This window comes from Watersipora subatra, chromosome 3 (assembly GCF_963576615.1).
Source record: "Watersipora subatra chromosome 3, tzWatSuba1.1, whole genome shotgun sequence".
In the NCBI taxonomy this organism is placed as follows: domain Eukaryota; kingdom Metazoa; phylum Bryozoa; class Gymnolaemata; order Cheilostomatida; family Watersiporidae; genus Watersipora; species Watersipora subatra.
Window position 1 is genome coordinate 71010987 of NC_088710.1, and position 14906 is coordinate 71025892.

A 14906-nucleotide genomic window follows, 5' to 3' on the forward strand; every position below is an offset into this window, starting at 1 on the left:
TTTTCCAAATACCTCCACGGAACACAAATACTGTAATGTTCTAGACCCTCGCCGTCAGTGCATACACGGTACAGCCTGATATATGTGAACCTAAAATGCAAAAACTTTGCAACATGATACAAAAGCCAATTTTAGCTCACTGTGGGAGATCGGCTTCATTGAATTGCTTAATATCAAATCTAGTGTGATAGTTTGGGTGCCTGTTACGGTATTTTTATCAGAAGTTCCATCTCAATTCATCAGCGTATGAAATAAAATCTGCTATCTCTGAAGTCGTATGAAGCAGGAGTTGGAATATAATCTGCTAGGAAGCTCTCAGAGTAATCAATGGCTATTTACTGACTCAGTTGGCCACACAATGGTTTGGAAAAGCATTGTCAAAAGGTGGATATAAAACACTTTATTTTACGCAAGAGTCAAGACAATGAAACTCCGCTTGCAGCACTCTTTAGAAATCTATGCAAGCTTAGCTTGACCACAAATGAGTGAGTTCTTGTAAACCTGGCTGATAATAAGTGGCAGATGTGGCGCCTGAGAAATAATAATAACACTGCAATTGTTAAGCACCCAAATCAAGAGATGTCTTTCTTGCAAGCCCATGGCTGGATGTTGTAGAAGGCTAAGTACCAAGACCTTAAGGTTTGGCTTCATTTCAACAGCATGCAGTCAAGCCTCTATATGCAAAGGTAATTATTTTTTAGATCTCTCTGGTATGTTGAGAGTGTTGTATGTTGGAGCAAGATTTTGGTAGAGATTACACCGTAGCCCATTTGATTCATAAGACAGCCCAGAAAACTATGATGACTCTCAATAAATGCTGCAAGCAATAACACAAAACATTAAAACAGATATATTATATAAAACTATACAAACATTAATTATATGCAAAAATCTAAATTTAATAGGTTATAATACATAAAAAAGCATTTACCGTAAAATCTCTAATTGAACGTCACCTTTATTTAAACGCCACCTCTATTTGACCGCCACTATTGGAGAGGGGTTAAAAAATAGAGCACCACCCTTTAATTGAACATCACCTCCATTTGACTGCCTCTTTTACATTCTTTAATCTTTACGCACACATAATAGAGTGAGTGTTCAGTAGAAAAGTGTCTACAAAATGGTACTAACAATCACTCGGTTACATCATTAATAATTAGTTTTTTTGTTGTTTCTGTTTGTATCGAAGTCAGTTTTTCAACTTCAAAGATTTTCAGTTTTTTCATTGAAACTTTGAAAGCAACACCATAGAAATAATTAGTAACTGTATCAGGCTAATAGTAGTTCCTTGTTTAACACGGCTTTCATATTTCAACATACATGTATGTGAAAAATGGTTTACATTTACAATGGTATATGAACGACTAGTTTTAGGCTAAAAGTTGTGCTTAGCACCCATCCGGCTATGAGTTCATCATTATTTGTGCAAAACGCAACGCGTAGAAGTTTTGCTCTACTAAGAAAAATTGTTTGGACACCACTATTAACTTGTTCAGCAGTGCGGAAGAAAAGTTGAGGGCAGAAGACATCGTGGAAGGTATCGAACAGCCAGAAGATGTTCGTTCCATTGAAACTACAATCAGAACGCAACTGGCCGAGCAAATGATGCAAATATTTTTGTTTCAAAATTGTTAATTTTTGTTTCTGCATGAATTATGGGTATAATTCCTTACGTCATTTGTTTTTGAATATATATTTGCAGAATTTGATAGAGTATCATTATATAACTTATGAATTTGCAGACTTATAGCATATTATTTGATGACATCCTTGTGTTTATCTCAACTCGGCTTACAATGTATCGACACTCATAACCTTTTCTATTGTACATAGAAAGCTGGTTTTGGCTGAAAACTAACAAACATATCAATGAGTGCAATGAGCTTTTATGCAACATTGCTAAATATAGTTATAAAATGAAAGTGCACCTTCAAATTTAAAAATACATGAAAAATTTAAATTTCCAACAAATTGCAAAGCAGGACACAGACTATAATATCATCGCAGGTTAATTGCAAGCAATAAATATCAACTAATAGAGATATTTCTCAGCTTTCCAATGCATATTTATTTAGAGATCTTTGGTTGGAGGTAAGTTAGCAGATGTATTGCATCCAAAAGGGTTAATGTCACTTCCCTCGAAAGAGAGTGCACAACATATGCGACATTCAACACGCCTGTAAAAGGGTTAAATTGAACTTTTGAGGAGCTATTCGAAAAATACAATGTCAGTCTCTATTTGGTCTCTATTTGAATGCCAGCCTCTATTTGAATGCCAATTCCATTTGACCACCACTATAGGGAAAGGGTTGAAAAATATAGTGTCATGACGTTCAAATAAAGGTTTTACAGTATATTATTATTTTACCTTAGAAGCTTGTGAACAAAATTGAACACTCCAAATTTTTAATGGTTTTCACATTGCTCTTGTAGTCTGCTATTTCTCTTACCACTGTAACCAAGGCGCCACCACTTCCTGCTGTGTTGTCAGCAAGACAGGCTTTGTAAGGAATTGAAAGTGTCTCAATTGATTAAAACTGCACATTTGGTTTAACTAATGTGGTTTTACATACTTTGTTTTTCACGTTTATGTAGATGGTCACACCCATATTATAAAAAGTGCTCCTAAATGTTGCGCAAATTTTCTGCGCCTAATTCTATTTTAATAGGTAAGCATGACTGTATTTTCAGTAGGTTGGCTATCGTTGGTTGCGCTACACAATGGAGATCTTAAAACATCGGCAGCACAGCTGGCAAATGATACTTTGGTAGGCCCAGTTACGATCATGGTGAGCCATAAACACAGAGTCGATTATAAGAAGCTCAATAGGGCTTCAATTGAGACCAGGTTCTGATCAGATACTTCAACATCATGGAGCATATGTTCATCCTAATCAAATCAACTCTATCTTCAACAAAGTTGCCAAGATCATGTCCTGTCTATTTATAAAAAACAATCTGGCAGCATAGTGAGGAAATAGCTTAAACGAATGCATACAGCATGTTTTCCAAGAAAAATGAAATAAATGCAAAGGTCAAGACTTCGTAAACACTAAATTCGCCAAGCAAACATCAATTTTATGTGCGGAATAAAAAAATCTTTAAAAGAATTTGAACACGAAGCTTCTATTCAGTATGGTCGGTTATTGAAAAAGCTGTGATACATATAGCAAACTTTCTGCATGTATATACATCAGCACCTACATAGTAAACAAATCAATACTTGTTTATGTTACTTTGTTTCACTCAGGCAGTAACTTTGAACTGCTCACTGGGTCATAACAAATCACTACACTCTTATCTACACAACATTCATCCATACACTGCTCTTATCTGATTGAAATCTGATAAATAACTATGTATTGATGATGGCTTCTTCAATATACATGTATAACATTGTGGGATACAGTAAAACCTCTAATAAAGTTCCATGGAATTCAAGTAGAGGTTTTACAGTAAGTGTTACAACTCTATATAGAGAATTCTTTGCACTTGGTCAGAAATATTGACCAACTGATCAGCCTGTGTTAATATTTAGAACAATTTGAACCTAACATAGCACATGTAAATGCGTATTGACATTCATACTGTAGGAAGTTGTCCACTCCAAATTCTGACAACTCTCAGTGAATGGCTTTTGTTTAGGACCCATCATCTAATGCTGGAATTATTAAACTGGCAAAAAACCATTAGTTCCATGAGAATCAGCAATAAAAAACACTCATACGCTAGAGCGAAATATAACTTCAACTAAACTTGATATGATAGAAACAGACCCTGTTGAGCAGTGCCTGTTTGAGTAACCTGGCTGTCTGTTGGAACAACAATTTGTTGCTTGCACTCAATCTAATAGCTAAAACCAAAGCGAATAATCTCCGTACAATATGCGGTAAAAAGACAGCTAAAAGTCCTTCTCAGAGCATTTTCAGAAAAGCTGTCATCAAATGGAAGATGTCGATTGGTTGATGTTTTGTGTGCTGATGTATACCAGTCTACGCAGACCTACTAAATGACTATAAATACTGCTACAGACCTACCAACTGGCTATAAATACTGCTACAGACCTACCAACTGGCTATAAATACTGCTACAGACCTACCAACTGGCTATAAATACTGCTACAGACCTACCAGCTGACTACAAATACTACTTGAACACAAATGAGTGTTACGTCAGAGTTTTTGTTGGATTTGGCCCAAATCTTTTTTGGTTTTTCCTTGAAAGAGAAGACAACTACCACACAAAATATTTACATACTATTATTATTGGCCTTCGAAATTTCAAGCACACAAAATATGTTTACAGCTTTGCTACTGCAGCAATAACCCGGATCCACAGTATGTTTAGTCTTTAAACACCTACTGCCCTAGTTCTTACCTACTACTCCTGGGTCATGCCCAACACTCTAATTTTAAACAAAGCAAGGTAACATAACAACTGATTGGCTAAACAACAGTTTGAGCTTGTACTGGATTACAGCTAGTGATGCTAGTGATATGCCATATATTAATCTAAGTTTAACAGGCAGCAAACAGCTCATTTTAAGAGGCCTACAGAACTAGTGTCCATCTTTCTGTAGCTCAGCGAGTACAGTTAGTATTCTTCCAACTGGACACAAAAATTGATCAGGTGTATAATTTATGATGAAATAGTGTTGTTATTTCGAGCAAAACGCAAAAGCTCTAAGAATACATACAAATCTCTTTCAGCGTTAAACACAAAAAGGACTAGCAATGGATTAAGTAGATCGACATTACGAGAATGATGGATAACAAAAGACTGATGCAGAACAAATACAAAAAACACCTTGAATCAAGATTATAACAATAATAACAATAACAACTGATAATGATACCCGTAGTTCTGCACCAATTGCCGTGCTATAAGTAACTAGGATGGCAGTAAGTATGCCTGTTTGATGAGTACCACCGATTGTAAGACTGTCTGTAATATCTCAATACCAAAACTTCAACAAGCCATTATGCAAACAAGACGTGCAGAGCTGAGAATAAATTATTAAATAAAACCATATAATTGCTGAAGGTAAAGGCATCAGCATAGCATGAGTAAGAAGTGATGAGCATTACGAGTAGTAGTGTAGAATAGTATAAAGTACATATTACTAGTAGTAGTGTAGAATAGTACAAAGTAGATATTACTAGTAGCAGTGTAGAATAGTATAAAGTACATATTACTAGTAGTAGTGTAGAATAGTATAAAGTGCATATTACTAGTAGTAGTGTAGAATAGTATCAAGTACATATTACTAGTAGTAGTGTAGAACAGTATAAAGTACATATTACTAGTAGTAGTGTAGAATAGTATAAAGTACTTATTACTAGTAGTAGTGTAGAATAGTATAAAGTGCATATTACTAGTAGTAGTGTAGAATAGTATAAAGTACATATTACTAGTAATAGTGTCGAATAGTATAAAGTGCATATTACTAGTAGTAGTGTAGAATAGTATAAAGTACATATTACTAGTAGTAGTATCAAATGAGAATGATTAGACTAGTGTATAAACTTCACCCGAGAGTAAAACCAGTAGCTGTGGGTTTACTATTAGTAAGTTACACTAACTACAAGTTGCACCCACTAGAAGGCTAGGAAATGGACTCACTAGAAGACTAGGAAATGGACTCACTAGAAGGCTAGGAAATACTATCACTAAAAGGCTAGGAAATGCACTCACTAGAAGGCTAGGAAGTGCTCTCACTGAAAGGCTAGGAAATGGACTCACTAAAAGGCTAGGAAATGGACTCACTAGAAGGTTACGAAATGGACTCACTGGAAAGCTAGGAAACAGACTCACTAAAACTGATGATAACCTAAATAGTTTCTAGTAGAAAAATGGTCGATCCATCTTCATGATAATAGCGAAGGCAGCGATCCCAAAGGTCATGGCCAATACACGATCCAGAGAGCGAGCAACCAGCATCCACTCTATCGTCACTTGTTCTCTGTACCTGGCGAGTTGTAGCTCAGAAGCTAGGTGCCGCAGGACTTCTACTATAGGCCGCTGCCTGCTGCTAGCCTAAAGCGCAAGACAATGACATAAGTAATCTCAGAATTAGATGAAAATATGTAACTTTCAAGGTCAAGTCACTCACACGCTAGAACTTCAGCTGCCACATGCTGAATGATGTCAAATCTTTAGCGAATGAAAGTGGCAGCAACCATGCACTGACACCCGCCCGCCACTCGAGGTTCTAGGATTATGTTATCCTTACTAGGACACACCTACCTCGGAACCAGCCTCTCCGTTGGTGGGAGTCAGTTCCTGCTCCTCATCCATGTTGCTCTGCACAGCTCTTTCTAAATGCAGCAGCTGAAAATCGAAGTTTCTAATACTCGGAGAATTCGTATAGCAGAGAAGATATCGTCTAAATAACACCTGTAAAACATAAGAGTTTGCGATAAGTTGGAGTTGTGAACTCTTGGTGAATACCATGTTGATAACTTACTTTTTACAAATTAATGAAGCATCAGTGCAACAAACCTCCTAAGCTTAGTCGTGCTAAGAAAGGAAAGCATCCCTTTGAATAGCAGTTAAGTACATGATAAGTTCTCCATACTCTTTGGATATAGGATTATGTATAGCATGATATAAGATATACAGTCACACTGCTTTAGTTGTACAGTAGAACCTCGGGATATGATATTAATCCGTTCTGGGTTTGGGGTCGTAAGGTGAAATCGCTGAAAGGCGGGGCCTCATAACGCCTATGCTTTCTGACGCTTGTACTTAGGAGAAATGCCTAACTAAAGTAGCTTGTTTTTGGCAACTGCACAAAACATTTATGACATGAACCATGCACCTGTCATTAATACTGTCTATAAGAAAGCGTGTGAGAATTTTTTTCCAGATGTTTTTTGTGCAATGAATCTAGCAAGGTTTGCAAAACCAACCAATAGCTTTCCTTATTTCTGCCTCCCTTTCAGCTTTGTTTCCATAGTAATTATCATTGTGCTTCTCTTTTTATCCTCACTCGCAACTTTGGAACCATGGCTAGCGAATTAAAGTTTGATATAAGTACTGTACTAAGACACAGCATATATTTGAAATCGTAAATGCTCACATGAGATTAGCATGATGAGACCTTCACCTGACTAGCTAGCCTTAAACGATGGATAACGTCTCAGATCTCTACCAGGCATTGTGGAAAATATTGCCAAATAGCGTATCAGCATCTTGGTAATTTTTTGGCCACACTGAAAAGCGGGGAAAAATACCATAACCAGGGACTGGAAAAACGTATTCCAGATCATGGCCTGAAAAAAAAACTGTATTCTAGGTCCCGAGAATACAGCGTCAACAACCTTGGCTCTAAAAAAACCACTACAATAGACGTTCCTATAACATATACCCCTATAAGGTAAATTCCAGATAACGTAAAATAATTATGCAAAGTTTTTGCTTAGTACTACGTAAAAAATTTCATATAACGTAAAGTCTCAAGTAAGGGCAACTTCTGAAATTGGTATCATATTTCGCTGAGCTTGTGAGAAAAAAAAGCGACGTATGAGTGGTGTTACATCTATTAAATATACAACTTCCATGACATTTTAGTTCGTCGAAAAAACAGAGAATAGGTAGCTTCGCAATTGTTAATAAATATCTAAAGGCAATCAATTGGTGCAGGTGTTACAGCGCTAGTTTACCAATCTTACTGTCATGAGTTGGGAGTATCACCAAAAATTATCTTTTATCCTAACCTTGACCCCTGGATACAGATAGACGACGAACAGGTAAACACCGCTCTTTTTATAGTAAAATATATTTGTGTTTTGCTTTATTGTAGACGCACACTATAAAATATTTGTTATTAGTTTTACTTTGCAGAATAGACTTTGCCATCTAGAAAAAATAAACAAATTGTCGAAAATGGACGTCGAAGATGCGTGTTTCTCATCAACTTATTATAAATTACCGTATTCATAGTCTATAAAACCAGTGATACTGATCAGAAAAAGAAGACAAGTTGTCAATGCGAAATAATAACATTACAGTTACGATACAACCAAGAAATTAAAAAGTTGAGTCAAGTTTTTTTTTAATGGCTAAAGGGGTGAGTTTGAAAATGTCTTGGAATAGATTAGTCAACTCACATGTATTTACTGTTAGTATAACGTAAACGTTCCTGGAATGGATTATTTACGTTGCCTTCTCTTATAGAATAAGCTTAGCAACCAAGTTTTTTGCTCGCAAAGGTTGACACCGAGTGACAGTCTGGCATTTTTGCTTGAAAAGCTACAGAACTGCGATCTAGCACAGCCTTTGTATTTTTTGTATGTTTCTTACTGGAAAGAGTAAATCCCCGAGCTCACCAATTTTAGATTTCTTTGGGTAAAGGCTATATAGAAACGCTGAAAGTTTAAGCTGCATTCACACCTGTCGGTATGCTGAGTTTTTGTGGCCGATTTATTAACGATTTTATGGGAGTTAGTGTCCTGAAAATTTTTCATTCATACCAAGATGAGTTTGGGCCGAGAGTGGTCAATTTAGCCATTTTTGTTTGCAGGGTCAGATAACTTTACCTGATATATATTTTAGTGAGACAAGACTTACCGTACATCTTTTTGACTGTTTCCTAAGCCGTTTCTTGTGGACATTTTATGAAGTTTATTGATTATTTTGCACTGCCCAGTTTATCACTAATAAATTAATAATAGGGAAGACGATCTACTAATGGGATAATTAAAGAAATGACGATCTTTTGCTACATCATCTGCTTCAATTATTATTCCATCCCTATAATAACTGAATGAGAGTAATAATTCTGTTGATCATTACAGAATTATTACTTGCGTTTGAAGCCGTGACAAAAAAACATGCACAAATACCAAAACAAATATGGCGTTAACTTTAAACGACAATGTGTGATTTGCGGTGAAGAATGATTTCATTGGCTACTCAAATTGAAAATTGGTCTAAAATCATCCACGGATCGGGCACTGCCCAATACAATTTCCGTCTTGACAAAATTGGTCTTGGACTCGTTTGCTCTTTCCATATGTAGCAATCCTTGGCCAGTTTCTCAGCACAGCATTCAATCCTCGCTCTCTCAGTTCAGCATTATTCGTTATAAGTCTTGGAGACAACGAAACCACAAACGTGCAATAAAGATTAAGACGATGACCAAATTAAGGTTTAGCTTAGTAAAATACATAAAACTTGGCTGTATTTGTTTGTTTAGTAAGCTAAATTCATTCACCGTAAATTCTGGTGTGTAAATCGAAAATTCGACACCAAATTTCCAGCTTAAAGGTTGACTTGCAACAAAATTCACATTACAGTTTTTTGGTATCACAAGATTCACCATGTTTTACTCTGCTGTGTTATAGGTGGAAAATATGTGGGAATGTGATTAAAAGCTCTTAAAAGCTCAAAAACAAACGGTTAATCGCAGCCATCACGAAACCACTGTAGATTGGAATCAATTTATTTCTCTGTCGTAGTCAAACGATTTGGTTATTGTTTTGACAGGTGATGTTATCACGTGAATTGAAAGGCCAATAAAAGGCTCAATATAAAACGTTTCGTAGCACTAGTTTACAACAAACACTGCGGGTTTTACCGAAGAGCCCTTACCAAATATAGATGCCCGCTAGTTTACAGTTTCGGCTTCGTCTAATCGTAATCTGATTATGTGACCCATACTTCCTGCCAAACAGCGCGAATAATTTCTGCAGGATTTATTTACTATCACAGGTGACCAACAAGCTCCTCATGTTTATCAGAGGATGATATGCACTCCTTCGAGCTAACGTTAAAAAATAAAACGAACTTTTACAGTAGGTTTTGACATATCACTGCTCAAAGTGACAGCATTACAATAATAATGGAACAGACGCGTAAGGACAATAGACATGATTTTATTGAATGCATGAAGTTTATTTGTGAAAATATTTCGACAAATGAGGTTGCGTGAAGATGTAAACAGAAGCCATTTTGTTCAATTACATCCCATTTGAGCCGTTTTGGAAAGGGATTCTAATCTACGACAGTTTTGCGATGGCTGCAATGCACCTACAACACAGCAGAGTAAGACAAAGTGAATCTTTTGATACCAAATAACTGTAATGTGAATTTTGTTGCAAGTCAACCTTTAAAGGTTAACTTGCAACAAAATTCACATTAGTTATTTGGTTTCAAAAGATTCACCATGGCTTACTCTGCTGTGTTGTAGGTGAAAAATATGTGGAAATGTGATAACAAGCTCTTAAAAGCTAAAAAACGAACAGTTAATCGCAGCCATCACAAAAACGGTTCAAATGGGATGTAGTTGAACACGATGGCTTCTGTTTACACTTTCATGCAACCTCATTCGTTGAAATATTTTCACAAATATACTTCGCGCATTCAATAAAACCATGTCTATTGTTCTTACGTGTCTATTTAATCATCATTGTAATGCTGTCACTTGGAGCACTGATATCTCAAAACCTACTGTAAAATTCGTTTTATTTTTTAACCTTAGCTCAAAGGAGTGCATATCATCCTCTAATAAACATGACAAACCTGTTGGTCACCTGTGATAGTCGAAAAATGCTGCAAAAATTGTTTGTGCTATTTGGCAGAAAGTATGGGTCACATGATCAGATTACGACTAGATGCTTAGACTAAACTGAAGCGAAACTACAAAGTAGTGAGCATCTAAATTTGATGAAGGCTTTCCGGTAGAACCCGAAGTGTTTGCCATAAACTAGTGCTACGAAACATTTTATATTGAGCCTTTTGTTGATCTTTCATTTTACGTGACAACATCACGTGACAAAACAATAACCACGTCGAGTTGAGCACGTCATCGAAATAAAAGGATTACAAACTACGGCGTTTTCGTGATGGCTGCGATTAACTGTTCGTTTTTTAGCTTTTAAGAGCTTGTAATCACATTCCCATATATTTTGCACCTACAACACAACAGAGTAAGACATGGTAAATTTTTTGATATCAAATAACTGTAATGTGAATTTTGTTGCAAGTCAACCTTTAAAAATTCATCCTCGACTGATACGGAGGTCACATTTTTCATGACAAGAATGCTAGTAAAGCTCAGCTTCAAAAACTATCGCAAATAAAAATTACATAATATGACATATAGATATTTATTTATAAAATAGTAAAATACTAGTAATCCTACTTAACGTGATATTCATCAAACAAAGTCCCGTTCTTCACAATTCAAATTTTCATCGATAGAATTCTCTTCTGGAATAACGTGTTTTTTTTAGAATTTAATGCTTTTTGTTGTAGTATCTGCCTACAAACCCACACTTCAGCAACTCATTTATCACACCCACTATCACCCATACATCCATCTTTGTACATGAAGCACCATTCCTAACAGAAATCTGTCTTGCAGTATGATTTTTCTGTTAAAAACGTACATACTATCGAAGGTGGCAGGTTCATTCTAGTAACGAGGCGGGCAAACGAGATGGTAAAGTATTGTTTTTCGTGCCCTGTGGTGTTCACTAGAACTGTCGTTTCTCGTTCTTTTATTAATTGCTGACAGCACAAAAAAACATGAGCATTTTTGCTGATGGCGTTTTTTAATGGCATTTCTTCAGCTATGTATCGTCCGCCTCTGATGCTGACTGAACTACTAGCGATCAGACAATTTGAGTCAGAAAAGGGGGGTCGACGCCTATGGCAGGTATGTGTCAAAACCAGGATTTTTAAACCAAACTTTAGACCTCGACTTACACGCCAGGGCGTCTTACACGCTGGAATTTACTGTAAGTTAAATTCAACATTTACGTTATACGTCTGTCTCAAAGGTAGAAGCTCCAAAGGTACACACTGTACATGCTAATGTTACATTTTAGTGCAGATCATAACCAATAAATATACTATTGTTACTGTAGGTAACTATAGTTACTAAGGTTAATATGCTATTTCGTTATTAATTTTTAATATGTACAGTGCGGATATACAATTTTGATGATTTTTGTCAGAGGGTGTTTTCATTAAATAATTACCATGGATTTCTATACCTTTCTATACGACATTGTCGCCTTACCGATGCCAACACCGCAACAAATTAATGTCGTAGGTGAGGGTCCACTGTATATCCAAGCATGAAGTTATTATTTACCAAGTTGTTAAAACGTTTGTCTCCTTTAACCCTCTTAAACCCACAAGTATAAATCCCAATGCTAAATTTTTTTTTCTTGCATTATTTAATTTTATACCATGCACTGAACACATATACATAAAAATTTCACCATCATAGCAACCTGGATTTATTTTTCAAAATGTTGCATATACGCAACATTGGGCATAAAGCAGCATAGCAGTATATGCATTGGGCATAATATCTGTTCAAACTTTTATTGCTCAAATTACAAAAATGATAGTACTAAACTGAAAGATAATAAATGAATGATGCAGCACACAAATATTTATGGGTTCACGAATTTGTAGAAGCACAAAAAAAATGTTTTTATATGAATATCACTAGAACTATTTATGCAAGTCCATGAAGCAATTTCGGCTTTCATTGAAACACAATCTCACATCACATTTGGTGCATATGGTGTTTGTGAAATTTGTCTCACAAAGTTGACATCTGCCTCTTTTATCAATTTTGGATGGCCAATGAGCTAAACCATCTTTTCGTACATCATCTGTTGGAGCATGACGCCTCTTTTTTTGTGGTTGCGCAGGTGATGCTGGACTGGAACTTGCATTCAAGGGACGTCCTCTCTTTGGCTGACTGTTGACTTTTATTAGTGTTGAGGCAAGATATGACTAAAAAAAGACATCAACCTGTATAGAAATCACAAACTTTGTGTAGCACAATATGTCAGACAGTGTTGATTGTGTATGTAGCTTCTACAATACCTGAAATCGACGACGACTTAGCATCTCCTTTTTGGGTAGTTTCAACAACTGAAAATCTTTTCTGTAGACATTCCAACTATTTATTAAGGCTACCATCATGAAATGCCAGAAGAGATAGAGGTACCATCTGCGTGATCGCATCTTGAACCTGAATGATGCCAAAAACGAATCCAAAAGGTCTACTCCACCCATTTTTTTGTTATAATCTCCAACTACTGATGGCATGGGAATCTTGACATATGACTTTTCTTGTTTATCCCATCTCTCTGCTTCTAAAACTGGGTGTGCACCTGTGAGAGATGACAGCATTGTTACTGATTTGTTGTCTTCCCATTTCACAGCAGCAATTTGAAAGTTTTCTTCAACGCTGTAATCCAGTGCACCACGACCTTTTGTTTTCAGTTCTTTGTCTTCAAGAAGTGGACAGCCAGCTAGTCTGTTTTTTCTAACCGTTCCGGTGTAGAACATACCTCTTTCCTTTAGCTTCTTCAGTAGTGGAATGCTGGTAAAAAAATTATCCGCATAAACCTTGTAGTTGGCATTGACAGGAAGTGATGATGTCAGCTTCAAAACAACATCCGTGCCTTGACCATGCTCTGTCCGAACTCCGGTGCCACTTTGATATACCTCAAAGTCATATAGAATTCCGCTCGGATCAGTTCGTGCCCAGATTTTGAATCCCCAAGGATGTGGTTTACCTTTCAGATATTGCCGAATTTGGCTCGTTTTGCCACGGAACTGGCACATCATCTCATCAATGCAGACAAATTCTGTAGGTGTTAGTTTCAGACAACATTCTTTCATTTGATCAAGAAAAGGTCGCAGCTTCCACAATTTATCTTTCTTGTCATCCTCAGTCACTGCAAGGTTGTTGACAAAATGCAAGGTGGCTAGTATTTCCTGAAACCGATTTCTGCTCATCACACTCGCTACAGGAGGATAAAATGTTTCCGTTTCCCAATATTGCCGGACAGAATTCATCTTCACTAGACCCATATGAAAGTACATTCCAATTACCTGTTCAAGTTCTTTGTTGCTAATGTTGATTGGTTTTCCACACTTCTGTGTGCTGTATAAATTGGTATTGCTCACAATATTGTTGAACATGCTGTCTGGAGTAAACCGTCGAAAATATTCATAGGGTGTGTCGATTTTTGCGCTTACAGGGGGCTGTGGTGTAGCACCTAGAAAAACTGAATTGGGTGATGTAAATTTTCTTTTTCGCCATCTTGGGTTGCAGCTTGATGTTGAAGTTCTGGCAAAGTTTACTAAAGGTATGTCATCTTCGTCATCCTCAGTCTCCATCTGTGGTTCCTGGAATGAGATACAAGCATTTTTCAATAGAAGTAATGACATATTTTGGTAGAATTATTGCCACAGGGGTATACAACTGCAGAATAACAGATTCTCAATGAAGAAATAGAATGTGAACACCCTGTGTTTTTTGTTTGTACAGCTTGAGATTTGCGATGTCTCACTTCAATTTGAGGTGTCTCGTAGTTTTCATCCTCATCACTGTCATCAATATCTTCTAGTTCGTCTTCACTCTGCTCGCAGTTTATCCTGTTGATCAAATCTTCAGCTAATATTCGTTGAGACATGGCCCCATAAAGCTAAAAATGGAACAATGAGTGAAAAATTCAAAATTTATGGTTATTTTATACCAAGTTTTTAGACATGTCAGTAGTCTCTTTTGATTCATGCAATTGATTTATAAATTGTAAAGAAGAAAGTTTCTTACAAAAATTCAATATTAATAATTAATGTCTATATAGCTATTATAATTGTTATTCTTCCTACTGAAATTTTGATGTAAAACAAATTTACTCTATACATACCCTAAATTTACTATATATATATACAAAAGTATTACCAAAAATTCTATTATTATGATCACTACTTTTATTTATTATGATTAGTACTATTCATCATTATAAGTTTTATGTACAATTATCTCACTATTTTACTAAGATGTATATTTAGTTGCTATGCCAATCATATGCACATATGCACTATGCTGGAGGAACTCCATCATCATGTGCTGCTAATAG

General features: G+C 36.2%; 1 protein-coding gene across 2 annotated transcripts in view; it reads right to left on the reverse strand.

The window, feature by feature from the left end:
* Positions 1-27: 27 nt before the first annotated feature.
* LOC137391237 (neuronal acetylcholine receptor subunit alpha-9-like) overlaps positions 28-14906 on the reverse strand; it is a 30831-nt gene continuing 15952 nt past the window's right edge. The window contains exons 9-11 of one of the 2 annotated variants that reach the window (XM_068077650.1): positions 6250-6399; positions 5818-6039; positions 28-90 (exon numbers count right to left, since the gene is read on the reverse strand). In XM_068077650.1, the coding sequence (XP_067933751.1) occupies positions 5845-6039; positions 6250-6399 (345 nt within the window). In that variant the 3' untranslated portion in view covers positions 28-90; positions 5818-5844. Of the gene's footprint in view, positions 91-5245; positions 6040-6249; positions 6400-14906 lie in introns of those variants that run through there. The other variant, XM_068077649.1, reaches the window with a different exon arrangement.